This window comes from Pelecanus crispus, chromosome 5, assembly GCF_030463565.1.
Source record: "Pelecanus crispus isolate bPelCri1 chromosome 5, bPelCri1.pri, whole genome shotgun sequence".
NCBI lineage: Eukaryota > Metazoa > Chordata > Aves > Pelecaniformes > Pelecanidae > Pelecanus > Pelecanus crispus.
The window spans coordinates 4,854,937-4,873,888 of record NC_134647.1 but is presented as its reverse complement, the minus strand read 5'-3'; the positions used below and the strand labels follow the sequence as shown (position 1 = coordinate 4,873,888).

At 50.3% G+C, this 18,952-nt stretch overlaps 1 protein-coding gene across 2 annotated transcripts in view; it reads right to left on the bottom strand.

Annotated features, from left to right (window-relative positions):
• The window catches only part of ZEB2 (zinc finger E-box binding homeobox 2), a 117,088-nt gene that overhangs the window by 96,505 nt on the left and 1,631 nt on the right, over positions 1–18,952 (bottom strand). For both annotated transcript variants that reach the window (XM_075711621.1, XM_075711622.1), the window contains exon 2: positions 17,451–17,588. In XM_075711621.1, the coding sequence (XP_075567736.1) occupies positions 17,451–17,523 (73 nt within the window). In that variant the 5' untranslated portion in view covers positions 17,524–17,588. The remainder of the gene's footprint in view (positions 1–17,450; positions 17,589–18,952) is intronic.

Sequence of the window (18,952 nt, the reverse complement as noted above, 5' to 3'; positions counted from 1 at the left end):
TGAGCACGGCGAGGTTAATTGACTTGCCGGAGAGCACACATGGCACTTGATGCTGCACTCACTTTCCCCAGCCCTGCACCAGCAGAGCCGGGGCCGGGAGAGCATCCCGCCACGGTACCGACCCGCATCCTCCGCCCGGCCGCGCCGCAGCCTCCTCGCAGCATCGCGGCGCTCCGGCGTGGCCTTACCCTTGTCCCTTCGTGGGCCTAATCCCTTCACGGGGGTTTTTGTACGAGCGAGTTAAATAGCATCAAAATCGCCTCTGAAGTGCACGGGGCTTATGAAAAGCGGGGGGGGAAAAAAAAAAATCAACCAAGTGTCAGCCGGAAGAAAAGTTCATTATTATATGTCAAGGAAAAAATTAATAGAAAGGGCTTCAATAGTTAAATTACATGGCTAAATCAGCCTTTCTGCAGGAAGACCAGCTTGCTTTAATTAAAGCATGTTATGTTCAAAAGCCATCATGCGCGTGTTTTATGGGAACCTGATACCAACACCTGTACGTCCCTGTTCAAAAATGCAAACTGCTTTCACATATTCCAGCCCAGCGATCGACGTTATCGAAAGTCCAAGTTATTTTTAAACATCCACGGGGATAACTAAGCCAGGGCTCTCTCTGGAGCCGAACAGGGGGACGAGGACTGTTCAAATCATGGAAATGTCAGTTCCAGCAATGTGTGCCTTGGATTTTTTTTTTTTTTTTTTTTGCCTGTCAAGAAGATTTTAAATCTTTAATATCTGTTTTTTGTCAGGTTTGCCTCTAGCTTTTTGTATCTGCAGGTCGCATTTTTGTGTTAGTAATTAGCATTTCTCATTTGCTAGCTGAAAGTTTAGAGAAAGCACCAAAATACCGATAAACAAAGTTCATCTCAGGGAAAATCTCTGTATGCAGAACCTAGTTAACAATTCTTTTATGGTTGCGGGATGAAATTTGAAATGCATGTTTCAAAAGAGAGTTTTTACAGAAAGCATCGGTACTACCAAGGCTTTTCTAGGGTGCAGCACTAATTTTAAGCAAGAAATCATTACGATTTCCATGCCATATTAGCATCTCTTTTATTTCATGGTATCTGCGCTGCACTATTTCAACTCACTGCAGGTCGCTGTTACTTTTTTTTGATACTGCATCATTTAAACACATACCGGAGCTGAAGACATTCGGGATTACCGGGGACTTCAATCGACGTTTTTGGCCTTTGTAAAGGATCTTAGCCAAACATTCTGTTTAGTTAAACTCTAGCTGATGCCACGACACGCGTAATATCGCTCCCCCAAAAGTGCAAAACTGATGCCTTGTGCCATCTCTGGCAGCGTTCGTTCAGCGTTTGCTGCGAATGGGGAGAAAAAAAAGATACCGAATGCACGGATTGATTTTCAAATTACCTCAATATTTTGAAAACATTTTCACCTGCATGCTGAGAATGCTAAGAATAGGCAGGAAGGCAATTGTGCATTTGCACAGCCTCCACTGCATTCATTTATAAATTACCTCATCACTGACTGAAATTAACACTGATTCTTACAGGCAATTTCTCAATTTCCAATGCTAATTACATTTTTTTTACTTTTAAATTCTGTACCACCTGTTTTGGGCAAGACATCTTAGGCAGCGCGACCGCATTTAATCACAATTTTAATTAACCGCCCTGTAGATGTGAAAAAGAAGCAATTATAATGTAGATGAATGATGATTTTTCTGCATTAAATTGTTTTGTTTCCCTGGTATGTTGATTGTAACACAGCACACAAATACAGTAACTGTACAATTTTTTTCTATTGTAATTTAGTAATTGTTTTTGGAAAACCAGTTTGGGAATGAGTGACTTCATCTGTTTACAAATTGATTGATACTGTTAACTCACTGATTGCTGCAGCATACATTTTGTATTGCACAGCCTAGCATAAAATATAATTAGGCATGCACAGACTTTGCAGCACCATTTTGGAATCTGAAAATCAACTGTAACCGAAGTGTGTTTTCTTTGAGCATCCTAGTATCAGCCGGGGCTGATGATACGATAATCAACAAACAATGGGCTTTTCCCATCCCGCCGCTGGTAGAAACCCTTGGATTTAATCTGATAGTCTCACGGCATAAGTTGTTGGGTTTTTTTTTTTTTTTTTTTGCCCGGATTGTGTTTTGCCAGGCCTGGGAGTTGAGGGCTGGCAAGTCTGCAGCTTGCCCAACTCCCTCAGATCGCTATCGGGAAGGAGCAGGCGAGTGATGGAAAGAAACAATGATGGCAAAAAGACCCGCGGTTCACAAAACCCGGGGATCGTTCCTGACACGCGTGTACCGTGGCACCGGCTATCTCCGGCTACACGTTACAGGGGGATAAGATCTCGATCTGACTGATGGCTGGCAGATACAGATCGTCCAAGTTACATATATATATATACACACACATATAGATGTCTCCCTGCGGAGATGCGCAGAGACCGTACCCATCGGAGGCGAAGCCTGCTTGCTTTCCCAGGGAAGGAGGTCGCGCGGAGCGGGAAGGGAGCAGATGTGCGGCACTAGCAGCACCTGGGCTTTGGGAGATGGTGCCACCACCGCCGTGCTCTGCCGGCGGCCCGGGATGGTCGGGCTGGGCGTCTCCCAGCTTGGGGCTATAAATCCCCCAGTACAGGTGGGATGGGGCACGGGAGATGGGAAGAAGTGCACCCCAGAGGTTACCTGCGCTGCCCGCAGCACCGGGGGAGACCCCCAGAAGAGAGGTGGCAGCTCTCCCTCTCCCAGTCTCCCGCGCAATCCATGGAGCGAGAGGTCTCCATCAACCAGGACTCGCCGAGAGGTGAGAGGCCACGTCAGCCCGCGTGCTGCCCCGTCGCCGCCAGACCTGCCGTGTCACCCACAGCCCATCAAAACCGCGACACCGAACCGAAGGGACGAGGCGGACCAGGGGCTGGCTCCCGTGCCGCTACCCTCCGCCGGGGCACGGGGGTCACTGCGGTTTGGAGACATCTTGGGGGGTTCCTGGTCTCATCTGCTGGCCTGCTCGCTTTATAAATATTTGTTAAGAGGGAAGGACATAAAGTCTACTGTTCAGTAGGTGATTTTTGTAAGAATCCAGCTATCCATACATAAAAGGCTCTATTATCTCACTGTGGAAGAGATTTACATGCGTAACTCCCATTAACTCTTATGGGACTTAGGCACGTAAATCTCTTGTGCATCTAGAGAAGAATAGACCACATAAGGTCTTGTGATCTATACTGCTAGTAGGTTTAAGTCCCTTTCATTTATAAAGCTATACAAAAATTAACCATTAAAGCTTATTCTGTGCAAGCTGTCCCCCTACATATATCACCCAGCTCTCTGTTTGAAGTACTTGATGTAAACGCATACCGAGAAAAGGTAGCGGAGAAAGCAAGCCCATTCATTTCAGTTAGTAAAACTGTCATAGTTGAAAGGAAGCAGGCTAAGGGCAGGTAGAAAAATTGTACAGGTTTTGCCCAGCAGATTCAATTTCAGATTTAGGCTCTAGACTGCACTGTTTGGAGAAGGAATACTTTCATTTTGCTGAAGGCTCCCTCCTCCCCCTCCTTCCCTCTCTCCCATCCCTACTTGTAGCCCTCGAGTAAAGCGCCGCGCCTTGGACCAAATAACCCTGAGTGGCTGGAGCGATACAATCTTTACACAATCAAACTGAGATGCTGCATCTACGAGAGGGAAAAATAAATAAATCCTTTATTTCATAAACTTGTTTAAGCTGAAATGTTTATTGGTAAGCCTGTAAAAGTGGGAACATCTGTGCTCCTGCTGGGATTTGATGTCTCACCACAAACCTTTCCACAAGCACTTTGTCTCTGATAGGAAACAAAGAGGAAAATACCTGATCCCCAGCCTCAGCTGGGCAGCTCCTTATATCTTCACGCCCTGACCTACTGAGCATTCCTCCCAGCACCGAGCTGCTTCCCAGGGCTACCTCCGCCATGGAAGCTGGCTAACTAATCTCTTAGCAAACACTTGCAGCAAACCTGAAGAGAGTTTAGAAAGGCGACGAGGAAGGGGGCGTGGGGAACAAAAAAAAAAAAACTTTCTCCGGATGAAGCCTACGGCATCTCTAAGAGAAGAGAATCAGAACCTAAAAGTAGCTCCGTAGGCTCGCGTTTTCTCTTGATGAACTGCTGAGCTACAGAGTCGTGGCCACCTAATGAACGTGGATAGATAGAAAAAATAGACATATTTGAATCTTAATCCAGTTTCCTGCTCCCTGCCACTAACCTGCCGTAACCCAGCTTGCTTTATTGCTGCCCGCCAATAGTCCTCCGACTACGCTTACAGGTATTTGCGCCGCGCGGCTTTTATCGCAGCAACACCGCTGGGATGATCCGGCGCTTGAAAGGTCTGTCCCGCGTGCCCTGCCTGCACACTGGGCAACCTCTCCTTAGGAGCTTATAAGAAAATCCACTGTTGAAATAAATAACAACTCTCAACAAATGATCAAAGAAGAAATAAATCTTTTACCCTTATAAGTCTTTTTAAAACGGAAATCCCATTTTTTAACTGGGGAACGGTTAAGAGGCTGCCAGCCACCTCTTTTTCTGGGAGCTACGTTTCGAGTGTTTGCTGCGTGGATATTGGACGGGCAAACGGATCTGGAGCTCTGGGGAGGCGCAAGCTTCTAAAATAAAGTTTGTGTGTCGTAGACGAAAACATATTGTTTGGAATTTAAGTTCTAATATCTAGGAATAAACAGAGCATTAAATCAAGCAAAACTGTGACAAGGCCAATATGCACATGGATGATGCCAGCGAGGCATCTCCAGCCCTTTGTTCACAGCTTAACAAAACTGTGCCGTCACACCACTTTAGCTCAACAGTGCCTGTCGAATGGGCATCAGCAGATCAGCCAATGCCTGTCACACACACAGCTGAAAAACTGTTTGAAAGCAAGGCTTACTTTAGCACAAGTCTGCTAGGAAAAGTGAGAGGGATTTTGAATCATCTGGTAAAGACTACATATATATTTAGGGGGGAAAAAACCCCCAAACCCCATACCGGCAGCTCTCTTCCTCAGGAAAGTAACGCAGTTTTGCTCTTTTTCACCTTTAAGGACCGGGTCTGACGGTGTTGCCTGCCTCCCTTCCACACTGCGTAAGATTTGGAATTATTGTCAGAGAAGTAAAATGCTGTCCGGGTGGGGGAGCGTCACCGGGAACGATCCCGATTTGGCCAATAATCTATTAAAAATTAATTTTCACATCAGTCTACTTGAACCCCCACACACACACCCCATGACGGCGGATAAATGAAATAACATATTCAAGGAAATGTTTGTTTTGATTCTGATGTAATTATCTTTCCAGACGAACGTCTCTCTGCGTTGGGGGGGGAGGGGGTGTTTCTTTTTTTTTTTTTTTTTTTTGAGCTGATCAAAATATGTTTTCATTGGTATTAACAACCTTCTTCCGTCACTTCTCTTAACAGTCGCGGCGCATAAACGCGACGCTGCTCCGCAAAGAACCGCGGCAAAACACGCTTGTTAGCCACAGCAACTTCAGCTCAGCGCTTCTTTGTTTTACAACACCTTTTTCCCCCTTTCTGCTTTATGGTTTGGTTGGGTTTTTTTTTTTTTTATTTTTATCCCCCAGCCGCCCTCCTCCGGGTACCGGGATGGGCTCCCAGCGCTCGGCCTCTCCGTGGAGGTTCATGGGGGGAGCTGGGGAGACTCGGGGGGAGCTGAGGGGACTCGGGGGGAGCTGGGGGGACGCGGGGGAGACCCGGGGGGGTCTGGGGGGAGCGGGGCCCGGCAGCCCGGGGTGCTGAGCCCTCTCCCCTGCCTGCCGCCGCTGCTGTCAGCTCGCTGCCTGCACTTTAGCTGTCTCTTTCCCAGTCCCTACCCTGTCAGTTTCTGGCCTGCCAATTCCAACTTGAAGCTTGACTGGGTTGATTTGATGCAAATACCTCCAGGGAAAACCCTGAAACTGATGAACAGTTATGTCAAGTCGATTTTGCACCATCGGGAAAAGGTAACCTCTGCGAGAAAAAAAAACAACAAGGTTAAAGAGACAAGGGCTTTTCACGTGTAATACCGCTGCTGCACATCTCGTTCACTGTTTACCATCCCTCAGAAATTGTAACTGTCAGAATTAGTCCTAATTGCAGATGCGAAAGCTGCCATTATAATAAAAACAGAGGCAGTGCAGGCATTAAATGTAGCAGCCTAATTTGTGAGACTACTGAAAAGGTAGAGTAAATGAATATTTCATTACTTTAATTACCAGGGACTACTCTTTTCTTGCTGTCTTATGATAAGTGTTGCTGTAACTAGCAACAGCAAACATCCACTAAAACATAAAGTGCAATAATAGTACTGCTGTCAGGATCGCTGCTTTAAAATATGAGCCGGGGGGGGGGGGGGGGGGGCGGGGGGGGGGCCGGGGGGAAATATAATGGTTTATCTATTTCTTAGAGATCCGCAGGAGTAGGAGATGGAAACGAGTTTCACGTCAAAAAACAAAGAGGCGAGTAAACAGGTTTTAGTCAAAGAAAATAATGGCCCGGGGGGCGGGGGGGGCTGAGGACACGCTTGGAACCCCGGACCCGGGAGGAGCGGCAGGCAGCGCCCAGCAGCTTCTCCTCCTCTGCCTCCCCCCGGGGGGGGGCAAAGTTTGGGGCTGCACCGCCCCAGGAGCCCGGCTGGGGCCCGAGGGGGGGGCCCCGGCCCCCGGGGGAGCAGGGCTGGAGTGACAGCCCCGAGCACCCCCCCCGCGGGTGCGTGTCCCCTCCCTCCTCCCCAAACGAGCCGCTTGACACCTCTGCCCCGGGCCGGGGAGGGCGAGGTGGCTTCGCGCTTCCCCCCCCCCGCCCAAGCATAGCGAACCTGGGGCCGCGACCCCCGCCCGCTCCGCACCGCTCCGCACCGCTCCGCACCGCTCCGCACCCGGGGGGGCGGCCGCTGCCCCGGCGGGGTGCCCGGGGTTTGGGGAAGGAAGGGGCGGGGGGGGGGGGATGCTCGCCGGCTCTCGGCCCGCCCCGACACCGGGGTTGCGCCGGGGGTCCCTGCCCCGCTCCGCCGCCTCGGCTGCCCGGCCCGGCGCGGGGGGGGGGGTCCCGGGGGAGGGAGCCGGCAGCGTCCCGGTGTAGGGCGGGGGGGGGGGGGGGGGCGCTGGGCTGGGCGGCCCCTGGCCGTCGCTCGTCCCCCCCGAGGGGGATGCCCGGCCCGGGGCCAGCCCCTCCGCCCGCCCGGGCAGCCCCGGGGCCACCCCGGCCCCCGCTGCCCCGCAGCGAGCCCCCCCCGCCCCGTCGGGGCCGCCGCCTGCCCGGCCGCGGCTGCCGGCCCCGCCGCCCGCAGCCCCAGCTCCCGACAGAGCCGGGCAGATTTGTCAACAATTCGCAACCACTCTGGTAATTACATTCCTGGAATCCGCAGCGATAGATGTAAAGATAGGAAGCTGCCTCGACTTTCCGCTTGGAAGAAGCGTTCCCGGTTGCAGCGAACCCATTCCTCTTTTCTCGCCCTTCCTCACCACGTCCCCCCGCCGCTCCTCCTCTGCTCTCTGCCACCGGGCTCTCCAGAGCCACGCGTGACAGTCCCTGCGCCTTGCTCCTGTCCCCAAGCCCTGGCCGAGGAGGCACCGGCTCCCTTCGCGCCTTTGTGCGCCCATCCATCCAACCCAACTTTCCCGTCAAAGCCCCGAAAAAATATGCAAGGCTTGCGCCGCCGCCGAGAAGCGGGACAAAGTTTAACTTCTCTGTTGGCAGTCGGAGAATAACTCCCAGGCAGAATTCGAGCAAAAGATCTGATTTGCTGAATTCTGCTCTTTGATTTGTATTTGTATGTTATTGCTACTGCTAAGGTTGTTGCCAACCTCAATTAGATCACAAATGAGATCAGTTTAATTCAACTCCCAAACTGTGACCTGACCATGGTCTGAAAGTATTCAAAAACGCATTTTAAGCCTTCCTTTGATTTCAAAAGGAATACTGCATGCTTGGTCATTCATACAAATAACATAAAACGTAATTATGGGATGATTTGGCAGGTGACATTCCTGCCAAACGACGCTCCGTGCCAGATACTGTAATGCTATGGCTGCTGTCCTGGTGCCTGAGCGCACAGCACCCTCGTGTAAGGTGGGAGTAACGGGCTGTGCGCGACGTGGAGGTGTTTAAATGTAGTTGGGGAGGCAAATGCAACAGCAGTGACCGCAGCGGGTTGAACACACACACACACACACCCCCCAAGTTAGAAACTGCTGTATCACTTGGAAGGGAAGCGGATCCGCACTCCCAAATCACCAGGAGGCTGCGACAAAGGGAGCTTGCAGCTTGACACACGGGTAACAACATAGCAAACACCTTTAATTCTGTCATGTCTCATACCCTTTGCTTGCTCGCACATTTATGGCTGCTCTAACGTTGACACCTACACTTTGACAAAAAGAAAAAAAAAAAAAAAAAGGACCCCTCGCCAACAAAAATCCCCAAATGAAGCGATCTCAGTCAAGCCAAAAAAAGAAACACCTGTAAAGTTATTCTTATGCCCGGCAAAAATAACTAACTTATTAACTCCTTCTCCCAATGGCTCAGAAAAGAGCAGGAAGCAGCCTTCTCGCCCAAAAAGTTCACTTTGGAGACTGTGGAGCCCCCAGAAAGCTGTCGGCTTTCCTTCGAGCCCCGGGAGCCCGGAGCTAACGGGAAGCCACTCGTACAGGTTTGCCGGCGTAACTTCTCAGCTCTTTTGCTGCTCGAGTGCGAAGCCTAAATTGACGCCCCTCTCTTAGCAAAGCTTGCGAGCTTTCCTGGAGAGGTTTTGGGCTACGTTACATACGTGGGGGTAGGCACAGGGTGCGTGTACGCGTGCGTGTGTACGCGCCCGCGCACGCACAGCCCCTAACTGATGGCGGAGGCTTTCGTGGCGATGCCTCCTAGCTCTTCCCAGCTTTGCATCTGATGGCTTGACCCCCCAAAAGATTCGGCTGCCACCAAGTAGGAGATGTCTCAGGTCGAGCGGCCGCTGTGGCTTCGGCAGTGACCCCCCTCCTCGCCTGCGGTCCCCCCCCAAGCCCCCTCCCCAGGCCCTGTACCTGCAAGGCCAACGTGGCCTCCGCCGGGCAGGGCCCCGGAGAGCACAAGGAGTTAAGGCTCTTCCCAGCATTACCGGGTAGGTTAATATCACAGCTGCTTGGTAAAGCATTATCCAGCACCTCACTTAACAAAAGCCTGCTTTTGCAAACAGACTCCTACTTTCCCCCCCCCCGAGTATCCAAAGGTGTTTACTGAAGTAAATCTGCCTAAATCCTCCATTGCTTGGGTCATGGGGGTGGTTAGGAGGGTGGAAGGTGTAGAGATAATCTCTTTTTGTAAATTCTGTAAATCTTCTGGGAAAAAATCAGGAATCTGTGTCACATGCTTCTGTTCAACTGGTAACATCTCGGTTAGCGTGCTCCTTATGAGTGAAACCTGCCATAGCAGCTACAGGAAAATAAGACATCCCTCCCGCTCCTCATTGTTCAAACTGTTCTTCCCTCACGAAGTTGCTTTAGCACGTTTAAGCTATTTGCTGATGGGGGGGGGGGGGGGGGAACAACAAAACCCAAAACTGTTAGGATCTTAAAAGTGGTTTCTGGGGGGAAAAAAAAAAAAAAAAAAAAAAAAAAATGACAGTTTGGTCGGCAGGAGATAGTGTAGTTGAAAACTTGTCACTTGAGATTTCTGCACTACCCTGGTTATTCCAACACCAGCAACTGCATATTACTTTTTACATGTTGCAAATAGAGGCAAACAACACAGGAAATTTTGACAGCTCTGCCTGAAAGGGCTTAAATACTTCTCAGTAAGCAGGATCCAGTTATAAATAAACCTTCTCTTGGTGAGAAAAAAGTGGCTACGACCAAAGACCTCACCATTTTTTTTTTTTTTTAAGCTGGCTGATTAAAAGCACAGAAGAGCTTCCAAAGAACAAACAAATAGGGTAATATGGGGGGGGGAGACACACAGGGATGGGGGGCACAGCCGGAAAATGTACGTGACCGTGGCTATGAAACCCCACGAGGGAGCCTGGCTACAGAAACTTCCACAAATCTCGCCTTCCTCCTCCTCCTCCTCCTCCGTGCGCGCTTTCTGGTGCCGCTGAGGATTTGCTGAGTTGCTGCTTTTCCCCGTTGGGTCGGGGCAGCCCGGGCTGCTCGCCAGCCCCCCGGGGACACCCCCGCCACCGCCGCGGCCCAGCCCCACCACCCCTGGCCCTGCCCTTCCAAAAAAATAATAATAATTAAAAAAAAAAAAAGATTAAAAATTAAAAAAAAAAAATAGATTGAAATAGGGGAAAGGGCGATTTCCCCCCGCTAATCTGCTCGCCGGTGGTGGCCAAGCCTGCCTCACCCCCAGCCACCCCCCGCTCCCCAAGGTCACGGTGAGTAAACAATAATAGTAATTAAAACAAAATAATAGGCAGCAGTCAAGAGCTGAGAGTACACACACCTGACCCTAAGTATAACAGACTTCTCCGAGTAGAATTTGATCCCTCGCTGACACTTTCTACCTCAAGTGTTAGAGCGAGTGGCCATGAATAGTACAGGCATGCCATCTTGTAACACTATCTGCTGTCAGAAGAGCCAAGGCTGGGTAGAGCAGGATCTATATAAGGCTTGTAACTAGGGGAAGCCCAACAAACAGCTACAAACACCTAAGTTATTTTACTCAGCCTCCACCCTTCTGCTTCCCCCCCCCCCCTTCTTCTCACTCTCTTTTTTTTTTTTTTTTTTTTTTTTTTTTCCTTTTCATCTTGGCTTTCTGTTGCAGAATGCAAATGTAGCCTGCCGGCGGTGAATGGGCTGAATTGTGATTAAGAAGAAGAAGAGCTCCTTTCTTTGTTCTCCCCTCAGGGGATGTTTACTGGGAGAGACACAGCGGATCAGATATGAAAGGCATTCAGGTCAGCATTGATGTGAGCGAAAGTGAAATCATACCTAAGGCATTCAAAAGACCGCCGTGTCAGGGGTTCAGCTAACGGTGCATCTACTGTGTGTGTCTTCCCTGTTAGGCACACACACAAGAGGGGAAGGGGGAAAAAAAAAAAAATCTCTCCACAAACAGGCGTTTTTTAGAATTCCAACAAAAATTGAAGAGAGAGAGGAACACCCCCCCCAAAAAAAAAAAAAGTTTTTCCCTCGCTTTACCTCCCGAGCAGAAGAAGCTACAGGACTTAGTGCTCTTTTTCCTTACGGATGACGGGCGGAACAGGTCAGCTCGTATTAATTGTAGCTATTGGGATCAGCATCAGTTTTAGGGGGACATTAATCTCGTCTGAAACGTGAACCGCTATTTTCAGGCGTACCTATAGGCACCATATCTACGCCTACACGGTGCACGCATAGGTGTGTACGCATGCATACGTGTATCTCTCCCCACGAGTTTCAGTAAGCTGCCTGGCTTATTTATTCGGATACGGAACGCGAGCAATCGTTTCTTGCCTCCCTCAGAAGCAACTTCAATGATAAAGGACAGTGTGGCATATCAAAACAGCACAGCACACCTTACAAAGTAATCTTTTATTGACTTGGAAACTCCTAGGAACACTTCGCTGAAAGCTCGCAGCGCAAGAGGACGGCAACCGCAGGCGTAAGAAGTTGGTACACAGCTATTTAAGTTAAAGTGCTTCAAGAAAAAGTCTAGGCATTGTCGGTTTTTGCATTAAAAATGCTTGACGAAGAAACATTCGGATCTGACTCTTTTTTTTTTTTTTAAAGTTTGTACTTTTCACAGGCTAAATATTCTCTCCACAGACTTTCCAAGTGGTTAGCTGACGCTGTTGGCGTAAACAGAGATATGTAAATATATAGGGAAAAAAAATGGCAAATTACAGTCAAGCATACGAAGAGTTAGGAGGTGGCTGCGTTTACTGGGGCTGAAATGAAAATGAAAACAACAAATCGTTAAAAAAAAAAAAAGCCTAAAAAAATTAAGGGACGGGACTGGGTGTCGTGCGCAGTAACCATCCCCACTCCTCTGAATTTGTTTCCACCTTGCAGAACCTTAGTTAAAACACCCTGCTTGCCTAATGCTCACATCTGCCTTAATGGTGACGTTTAATTCTGAAATATTTTCAACTAGTGTTTCTGCATCACAGATTTCTCTCCTTTTTCTCTATACTCTAAAAAGACAACTAAAGAGCAATCAAAAAGGTGTCTGACTTGGCCATTCAGACAATTGCACCCTTGTGGGAATGCTGGAATGAATGGTACAGTGGACACCCCAGCACTATTGACGTTATAAACATGTAAATGAAACACATTAGGGCAGACAATCAATTGTCTGTGAGCACTGCAAACCTGCACTCCCTTTCTATGTGACAGGCACAAAATAGTGTCTACCTTGGGAAGCCATGGGCTTGGAGAAAAAAAGGACAAAGAGTTCTCTTTCACAGAGGAGAAAATGCACCTTAAAAGCACTGGGAGAATTCAGATGCCAAAAACTGTTGTGAGGCGAAGAATTTCCTATTTCTTGGAATGAATGTGGGGCTGCTGTAAAAGAATCAACACCCTTCTTTCCACTCGAAAGGGAGACACACGGGTTGTTTTTGTTTTTTTTTTTTTTTTTTTTTCTTGGGGAATATTACCAGCCTGTCCTGAGAGCTTGCATCTCAGTCTTCCATATATTTTCCCTACCTTGGGCAGTTGGCTATGTATAATTATCGATAATTAACTTGTAATGGTTTCCTTATTTTTTCCCCCCCCTCCTTTTCAAATACGGCTTTTCCAGGCATCAAATGGATTTTCTTACAGCAATTAGAAATTCCCCCAAAAGTTTCTTTGCCAAGCATGTGCCATAAGCAAAAGCCAGCGAGTACCGAAGGGTCACAAATGGCAAGGAGTAAAATCAGGCACCGAGCTCCAAATTCGCTGGGTTTCTCGCAACTCAGAATAAACCAAATAGATCAGTCCTGACACAGAAAACAACCTCCTCTGCTCCATGTCACAGCTCAGTCTTGGACACGAGTCTGCAGCGAGAAAATGTAGCTGGCTAATCAGTCCGCCCTGGTCCCTCGCATTTAGGGGGGTGAATTTTTAACCACCTATCTCCAGGTGCTTTTCTGGAGGTAGCGCAGTTGTCAGCCCTACCCGGGCACCAAACTCTCCAAGTAATCTGCTCGCAACGGATTCCCAGCCCTGCAGAGCTCCCCGGGAAAAGGAGCGCTCCCAGATGCCCGCTCTGCCTCCTGCCACCTGAATTGCACAAAAAGCAGCTTTCCTCCTCACACCCCAGCCTCAGTCTAGCTACCTCCAAACTTCTCCAGGCAGGGAAGACAAGCCTCACTTCCCACTCACTAAAGGCAGCAGGCAGGGCTGGCTTTTTTTTTTTTTTTCTTTTTTTCTTTTTCTCTTTTTCAAGTGGGAAGTGAAGGAGGGTGTTTTTTTTTTTTTCTTCCTCCCCCCCCCCCCCTTTTCTTCCCCAGCATCCCCGAAAGGAGGGTGGGTGGGTATCTTTTTGGGAAAGGCTGCGAGCGAGTATAATCGTGCCTGCTTGTTTGGTCTGTGTTCTCCCTCGGATCAGACGCCCTGAAAGCATTGAACTTTCTCCCTTTTCTTTACAACTGGAAGCGAGATGGCAAAGGAATCAAAGAGAGCTGTTTACTGAAACTTTGGGGTAAATTAGATCCAACTTTTCCCCCTCCCCCTTTCCCCTCCTTCCTGGGGATTTTAATTTTATTTTTTATCTTTGCGGGGGGGGAGAGAGGAAAGGAAGGGGGGTGATGGGGGCACACACCCCAACCCACCCACCAAACGCCCAGCAGCAAGCAGAGAGGCAGCTCCTCTGCTGGGGCAGGGGCACTCGGCGGCGGGGCAGCGGGGCCAGCCCGGCTCCCCGCTCCGCACCGCTCCGCACCGCTCCGCACCGGCGCACCGGCCGCCAGCACAGCCCCCGCCTCCGCGGGGCGCCCGTGCGGAAAAGGGGGCTCGCTGCCCTCTCCTCCTCCTCTCCCCTCCTCCTCCTCCTCCTCCTCCTCCTCCTCTGCCGCGACTTTTCTCCCGAGTGAAAGTGCCGCGAAGTGAGTCAGGCGCCGGGAATCATCTGACTGAACTTCCCGGAGCGCCGCCGCATTCCTGGGCTGCCGCTCCGCGTACCTCCCGCCCCCCACCCCCCCCCGCCCCGCTTTTGGGGTCCTCTCCTCCCCCCCCACCCATCCTACCCCCCCCGCCCCGGGGGGCTCACCCTTCATTGATCTCCACATCGCCTCCCCCCCCCCCCCCCGCCTCTCCGCACACCTCTCCTCCACTCCAGCAGCAATCATCAACCCCGTTATCTTGGAAAATCCCGAGCTTTCTGCCTTTTCTACCCCATTTAGCCCCGCCGTAATTGTAGCCAGCCCCGGTCCCTAGCCCCGCGCCTTGCCCATCTCGCACACACGCAGGGACACGCACACGGGCGGGCAGCCCACTGAGGCAGTAGTAGCATTATTCTCTTTTCTGCCCGTCTGTAATTTGTATGTGATTGCACTCACACTCCCCGAGCTTCCTCGATGACCATCTATTTTTTCCCTCTCTCTCTCTTTTTTTTTTTTTTTTTTTTGGTGGCTTTTAAATTTTATGTTGGTTCTGCTGCGTTTCTAAGGAATTTCTGCCTGATTTCGATAAGCATCGCCGTTTCTGGTGTTATCAGCAAAGACACAAGCTCAGAAGTGACATCTTTTCCACGAAGCCAGGGAAGAAGAAAAATCCACTGAGTCCAGATAAATCCTAGGCTATTCCCAACGGGAAAGGCATTGGATATGTGCTTGTCGAGAAAGAGAAAATGAAAAAAAAAAAAACCCAACCAAACCCCAAAACACTAAACCAAACCAAACCCTACCCGAACCCACTCTCACTCGTCTACCTGCTTCTCAGAACCAGGACATTTCTCACTCGGAAATGAATGAAAGAAACAAATTGTGGAGCACAAAGAGAAAAAGAGTGGAGAGACAGAAAGTGGAGAATGATTTCCACCCCTCCTGTCTTGGCCAGAGCAAGGCACTGAAGGGAGAAGTTAGACCTTCGCGCAACCAGCGCACACACTTGAAGTTTGCAGGATCTTTAAGCGGTTACCTTAAAAATCGCAATTAAACTTTCGACTCCCAAGCGTGGTGGCTTCCCAAGTTAGTGCAGTTCCGTGAAAACACACTTTTTTTTTTTTTTTTTTTTTTTTCCATGGGAGCAACAAGAATCTGTGCCACCCCTGTCCATGCATGTTCCCAAAGATTTGGCTGCAATAACAGGGCGTACAGGCTGCGGTCCTGGTGTCCTGGGCAAACAGAGGCACCCAGCTTTTTGGGGTTGGTTTTTGGTTGTTTTTTTTTTTTTTTTTAGGGGGGAGGAAGAGGTTGCGACTCAAATCGTGCTGAGCAAATATTAAACACGTAGACGCATCCCTCATCGCAGGGCATGTGATGGGTTTAACACGCTAAACTAATAATCTTGTATGAAAAAGCCAGGAGGCTGAAGAAGAAGAATAAAACCCCCTCAAACACTCAGAATATTCTTTACTGCAAAAGAGCACTTCTGGATGCGTTGCTTTAAATCTCATTCTCTTTTTCTCTCAAAAATGACTGTTTAACATAAGAAAAAAGGCTACTTGACACAAAGCTTTTGTTATCCAGTTGATCAGCAACGTGCTTTAGATACTTGTAAGGGGAAAAAAGCCCCACAACAGACATTGATTTTAGAAAATCAATAACCAACATTTAATAAAAAGAACAGAGGAAACACAAGAGAGGAGAGGGAAACATTACGTGTAATTTTAATGTCTACTAAATTACCCAGAGATGAGGGGAAGGGGAGGTCTCCTCTGTGAGGACCACCTTAAATAATGACAGACACAAGAGTAAAGGGTGGTGGTGGAGGGGGAGAGACTTTAAAAAAAGATAACAAGGAACGGATCCTTGGGAAGCTGCTCGGAATATATTATTTTAGTTGGGGTTTTTTTGTAATACTAAGCCAAGCAAATAGATCAAAGGCAACACAAAGGGAAAAGCCAGTGTAACATAACGAACAGTTTTCTGACTAAAATTCCTCTATCACTCCCCCATATGGCTCGACGCCTCCACCACAACAAGAAAAAGACACACACACACACTCGCACACACACTCACACTCACAACCTAAGAGAGGGAAGGGGGGGGGGGCAGGATCATTGTTTCTAATCAACATTCTCTTGTCTTTGTGCTTTTTTTTTTTGTTGTTGTTGTCGTCGTCGTCGTCCCCCCCCTCCTCCCTCCTTCACACCCCCCCCCCCCCTCCCCTTCCACCTCTCCACTTAAATGAAGTAGCTGAGCTGGAAGCGCACGGGTTCAGGTTCACACAAATATCCTCCTTCCTCCGGCTCCTCCAGAGGAAAGTTGTGGAAAGTGGGGCCGGGATGGCCATGAGAGGGGCTGGGGTGGGGAGGGGGGAGGTTGGCGGAGGAGGGAGGCGGGGGGGGGGCGGCGGGTGGTGAGACTATCAGCAGGATGGAGAACGGGAGAAGCCAAGGGAGGGACGGGAGAGCCGGGGAAGGAGACCCGCGCCCGCGCAAGCTGCCAAACGCGAAATGAGCCCAGACCGGCGCGTCCCACCGAGCCCCTGCCCTCCGCGGCCGGCGGAGGCCGGGGACAGGGCAGCCGCGGCCACTCGGGCACCCAGCTCATTAGCAGTATTAATTATTAGGGAGGAGGAAGTTTCATTTTCGAGTCCCTAACAATAAAAAAAAAAACCCCAACAAAAACGAACAAAAAACCAAACCAGAGAGTCGCTAACTCGGTGCCAGCCTGCCTCGGGATTCTCACGCTGCCGGGTTTGGGGTTTTTTTGGGTTCTTGTTCTTTTGTTTTTCTTTTTTTGTTTTGTTTTGTTTTGTTTTGTTTTTTCCCAGGGACGGCAAGCGGGGCCGCTTGTCCCCCCGCCGCCCACCCCGCTCCGCGCCTCTCCGCGCCTCCCACCGCCCAGCTCCGCGCCCCATCCTCTCCCCGACCCTGACAGCGCCCAAACGACCCGGGGCAAAGCGGCGGGACGCAGCGTGGCCACCACCGCCGCCGCCACGGTAGCCACCGCTCCGCCCGCTCTCCGCGGGGCAAGCGGCCCGCCCGCTCCGCGCCCGCGCAACAAAACTTTGGGGCGGCGGCGCGCTGCACCCCCCACCCCCCGGGCCGCATTTACTTCGCTCCGCCACCACCACCTCCTTTCCCTCCTCCTCCTCACACCACCCCCCCCTCGCCGCTCCGCCGCCGCGCAGCCCCCGCGGGACGGCCCCGCTCCGCGCAGGGGAGGCGGGGGGCGGCGAAGCCCGGGGGGGAGCCGCCGCCGCCGCCGCCGCCGGCCCCGTCCCGTCGTGTGTCCCGTCCGTCCCCCCCCTCCCCAACCACACACCCCTCCCCGCCTCCCCGTCCTGCAGCCGGTTTCCCCCCCCCCCCCCACTCCTCCTCCTCCTCCTCCTCCTCTCCCCGCGGCGGAGCCGGCCGGAAAAGTTTGCCTGGGGGGGGCCGCTTACCGTTTTTCCTCCGGGGGTTGGCTTGTTTTCGCCTCTTACACCTGGGGCCATCCGCCATGATCTGCTGCTTCATTGATAAGAGTGGATCAGATGGCAGTTCGCATGGGCTCGGCTCCCTGCTTCAGCAGCACGCAGGCTCTATGTAACAACCAAACACAGCGACAGTGTGGGCATGGGATGTCCCATTTCAACGCAGGGCGCCAGCGGGGACCCCGATTTGCACCCGAAAAAGAACCCATCCACGCACACGGCGAGCTTTGCCGTGCCGGGGGAGGTGGGACGCAGACGGAGCGGGCTCCCCCCCCCTCTCTCCCCAGCCGGGCAGATTTCTTCTTTTTCTTTCTTTCTGTCTTTCTTTCTTTCTTTTTATTTTTTTTTATTTTTTTTTTTTTTGCTCTCCCTTCTCGCTCCCTTCTCCGTGTCCCTGCGTGAGCGTGTGCGTGTGCGCGCGTCCCTCTCCCCCCTGCGTGTGCGTGTCCGTGTGTGTGTGTGTGTATTGCACCAGCAAAGCAGATCAGAGAGAGACAAGAATTACATCTCAAATGAGTCATAACTCATGACCGTATGAGGGAATGCACAGCTTGTACAGTAGGCTGCTTGACTCAATGCTAGGCGGACCATTTCCTCCTAAAAGTACTTTAATTTGACATTAGAACTTCTTTTTCACACGAAACGCTAGCCTCGGCTCCTTCTTCTCCTGCCTTTTTCTTCCTTTTCTTTTTTTCTTTCCTTTTTCTTTTTTTTTTCTAATATATCCTCCCCCCCCGAAGTGCACTCCAGCAAAGTGATAAGAGCAGAGGGAAACATGGCTCTCCCCTCTCCTTTTGGGGTAAAGCACAGGACGGAGACCTCCCCCTCCCCCCTAACAACGAGGAGTGTAATTATAAACCTCTGTCACCTTTTTAGTCAGTTTGACAATATTCAGGGTTTCCCCTGCCCCTTAGTTAAACAAAGCTTCAGAGTGTCATTTTTTTTTTTTTTTTTCCCAGAAAAGAAACAGAAATCAAAACTACCGCTGTCAGAGTTTTTTCAGGCTTTCAGTTGGGTTTTTGGTTGTTTTTGGTTTTGTTTTTTTTTTTTTCTTTTTTTTTCTTTAAAAAAAAAAAAAAAACTTGTAAACTTTTGGACCTCCTGTGTGTGCCTGTGTGCTCGGGCTGTGCAGGAGGCTCGATCTGTCAAAGGGAGAGGGCAGGAGCATTTGCTTTGCTGCAAGAACGCTCCTGAAAGTCCATCTCGGAGAAGATGCTGTAGCTTTAAAGATGCTTTGACTTGAGGATTAGTTTAAACAGGGGGCTATAAAAGATGTAACAGATGCAAACTGTAAAACAAGGGCAATTAACCCGTGCTCTCCTGAGCAGGATCCCCCCTCGCCTTCGCATCTATTGTCTTCTCCTGCACTGGGGGTTTGACACAAAACCTAAAAAATTATTACCTGCCTCAACAATTCTTTAAATATTTTTTGCAGCAAAGTGAGCTCTTTTTTTTCTTTCCCTCCCCCCCCC